This window comes from Marmota marmota, unplaced genomic scaffold (assembly GCF_001458135.2).
Source record: "Marmota marmota marmota unplaced genomic scaffold, marMar, whole genome shotgun sequence".
In the NCBI taxonomy this organism is placed as follows: Eukaryota; Metazoa; Chordata; class Mammalia; order Rodentia; family Sciuridae; genus Marmota; species Marmota marmota.
This window is the reverse complement of record NW_025999900.1, coordinates 1009377-1011954: the sequence shown is the minus strand read 5'-3', so window position 1 is coordinate 1011954 and position 2578 is coordinate 1009377. Positions and strand designations below refer to the sequence as shown.

General features: G+C 55.7%; 1 protein-coding gene across 1 annotated transcript in view; it reads right to left on the bottom strand.

Moving 5' to 3' along the window:
* Positions 1 to 2344, bottom strand: part of Prkch (protein kinase C eta) — a 216807-nt gene extending 214463 nt beyond the window's left edge. The window contains exon 1 of the mRNA XM_015489921.2: positions 1460 to 2344. Within this exon, the coding sequence (XP_015345407.1) occupies positions 1460 to 1822 (363 nt within the window). The 5' untranslated portion in view covers positions 1823 to 2344. The remainder of the gene's footprint in view (positions 1 to 1459) is intronic.
* Positions 2345 to 2578: the final 234 nt, after the last annotated feature.

The following is a 2578-nucleotide window of genomic DNA, read 5'->3' as shown; positions in this document are numbered from 1 at the left end:
AAGGGTCCTGGGTTAAATCCCCCAGAACATTTCAAAAAAAAAAAAAAAGTGGTGGATTTTAGCCTGGAGCATGGTGGCATAAGATCCTTATCCTCAGGACACTGAGGGATAAGGATCTCAAGGCCAGCCTGGGCAACTCAGCAAGACCCTGACTCAAAATAAAAAAAATTAAAAGAGCTGGGGATGTAGCTCTGAGGTACAGTGCCATTGGGTTCAATCCTCAGTGCTCCACAAAAGGAAGGAAGGACAGAAGGAAGGGAGAAGGGAGGGGAGAGGAAGAGGGGGTAGTTCCATAAGCCATCTCTAATTTTAGAGAACACATGGTGAAATTACTAATTCCCCAAAGTATAAAACAAAAAAATCTAAATGAATCTTCATCATTATCCATCTGATTTCATCATTTATTAATTTCAAAGAGATTTCCAATACTGATTCCCATTCTGGGGTCAAAACTGACCCCTTCCACAACTTAAACCATTAAATTCCTTAAGTCTTCAAACCCGGGTACTGCACTTTGCCAAACAAGACCACTTTCATCATCTCAAACTGAGAAAGATAACACCTACATCACAAGGACAGTGTTAGCATTAAGAAGCAAAAGCATTTCTACACTGTGTAGAGTGCTCTAGAAATTTTAGTTTATTTTCAGCAGAATTTTGGCCTCATGGGAAATATGCAGAAAGCAGAGGCAAGTGAGAAGTTGCCGGGTAGCGACGTGTCAATACAAAGAAAAACCAGCAGGTGATGGCAGGGAGGCAGGGCGGTCAACAGCCTTCTAAGGAGCTCTGGTAGTCTCGTCTCAGACCCATAGCTGCAGAAACTACACACTGCAGAACTCACACGTATCAGATTGAAGTTAGTTGCTAATCCATGAAAAGCTCATCTCCTTGGAAAACTGCTAAACAATAAAACTTCGCCAACATGCAAACCCAGGCAATCTGATCCCTGCCAGTGTAGCTTCTGTACCTCTGGGATGTAATGGATGTGCATGCTGAAACACGTGTGCACGTCTGCACGGCTGAACCAACATGTATCCATAAACACTATGAATAATACTCGCGAGAATGTATGGCTTTCTCCTAAGAAGCGCTTGGAGCACTTTCATATCACCCTTTTCTTTCCCTTCCTATCTATCCTGGGCTGAGAGTTGGGATGCCTAACCCAAAGTCTGGGAGGAGGGAAGTGACCACCTTAGCCCCTTCCCAGCTTCCCGTTAGCCCAAAACCGCGGTTCTGAAAAGGGACCAGGTCCAGGCCGGCTTCCTCAAGACACACCTGCGCCCGCACACACCCACCGCGGTCGCGTCACCAGTGCCGCGGCCATCTGGGAGAGGACCAAAGTCTGGAGGGAATTCCCTCTGCTGCTGAGCAATGGGGAAGCGGGACCCGGGCGATTTTTGAAAAATGTAATGGAAGAAGAGATCCAGTGGACAGAAAGAGGAGGAGTCCACGCTACTCACCCAGCCCTCGAAGGTGTCCGAGGTGCCGGCAGTGCGCAGCAACTCCTGGAATTGCAGGGTGCAGTTGGCCACAAAGTGGTCGTAACCCAGGGGTGTCTCGTGGAATACGGCCAGCTCAAGGTGGCCGCCGTCGGTGACGTTAGCGCAGAACTCCTCGTTGTACGTGGGTTTGTTGGTCTTCTGCTTGGTGCTGGTCTGGCCCACGCGTACCTGGTCCACGCTCACTGTCAGGTAGGGGTCCAGCAGCTGGTAGCCCTTCTTGAAGAGCGAGTGGCGCAGGGACCAGCGGGTTGGCTGCAGCCCCACCGCCTCTCCAATGCGGACCCTCAAATAGCCATTGAACTTCATGGTGCCGGACGACATGCCGGCGCTGCTGCCCTGGCCCCAGGGGGCCGCGCTGGCTCGCACGAGAGAGCGCGGAGACTTGGCTCAGGCCAGCCCTCGCGGCAGCCGCAGGAGTGGAGGCAGCTCCAGGGAAAAGCAGCGCCAAAGCCCCCCTCGACCGGCCATTCTGCCTCCTCCGTGGGACCTTCCCCTCCCCTCCTTCCCTCCCTCTCTTACTCCCGAGGTGGAAAGGAGGGGAGCCCGGCGCCGAGCCCTCCGCGGGCCGGGGAAGCTCGACCGTTCCTCTCGAGCGCGCGGCGCTTCCCGGAGGATCGCGTGGGACTCGCCCCTTCTCCCGGGCCGGGAAGCTCCTCTCCTGGGAGAGCGACCCGTCCGGTTCGCTCCAGCCCCAAGCGTCTCTTCCCCCGCCTCCTCTTGCCTCTCCTCCTGCCCCCGCCTCCGCGGGCTCACGCTCTCCCCCACTCGGCGAGCTTCAAACCAGGAAGCAGCTGCCGCCGCATCCCGAGCAGCAACCTCCCGCCGCCAGTCTTCAAGTTCACCGAACCTCAGCGCCGACTCCTCGAGCCTTCCGCACCCTGGGGGCGTGGTGCGCAGCCCGCCACCCAGCCCTGCTGGTGGGGTGCCCCGGCGGAGGAGCCCAACGCCCGCACCTCGCTGCGTGCTCCCTTCTCCCTCTCCAGGTCTGGCGCGCGCGGCCAGCTAGGGGCCACCCCAGGAACGATCCAAAAAAGGGAAGGGTTCGTGAGCGAGCTCGATCAAACACCTGAGGCATAG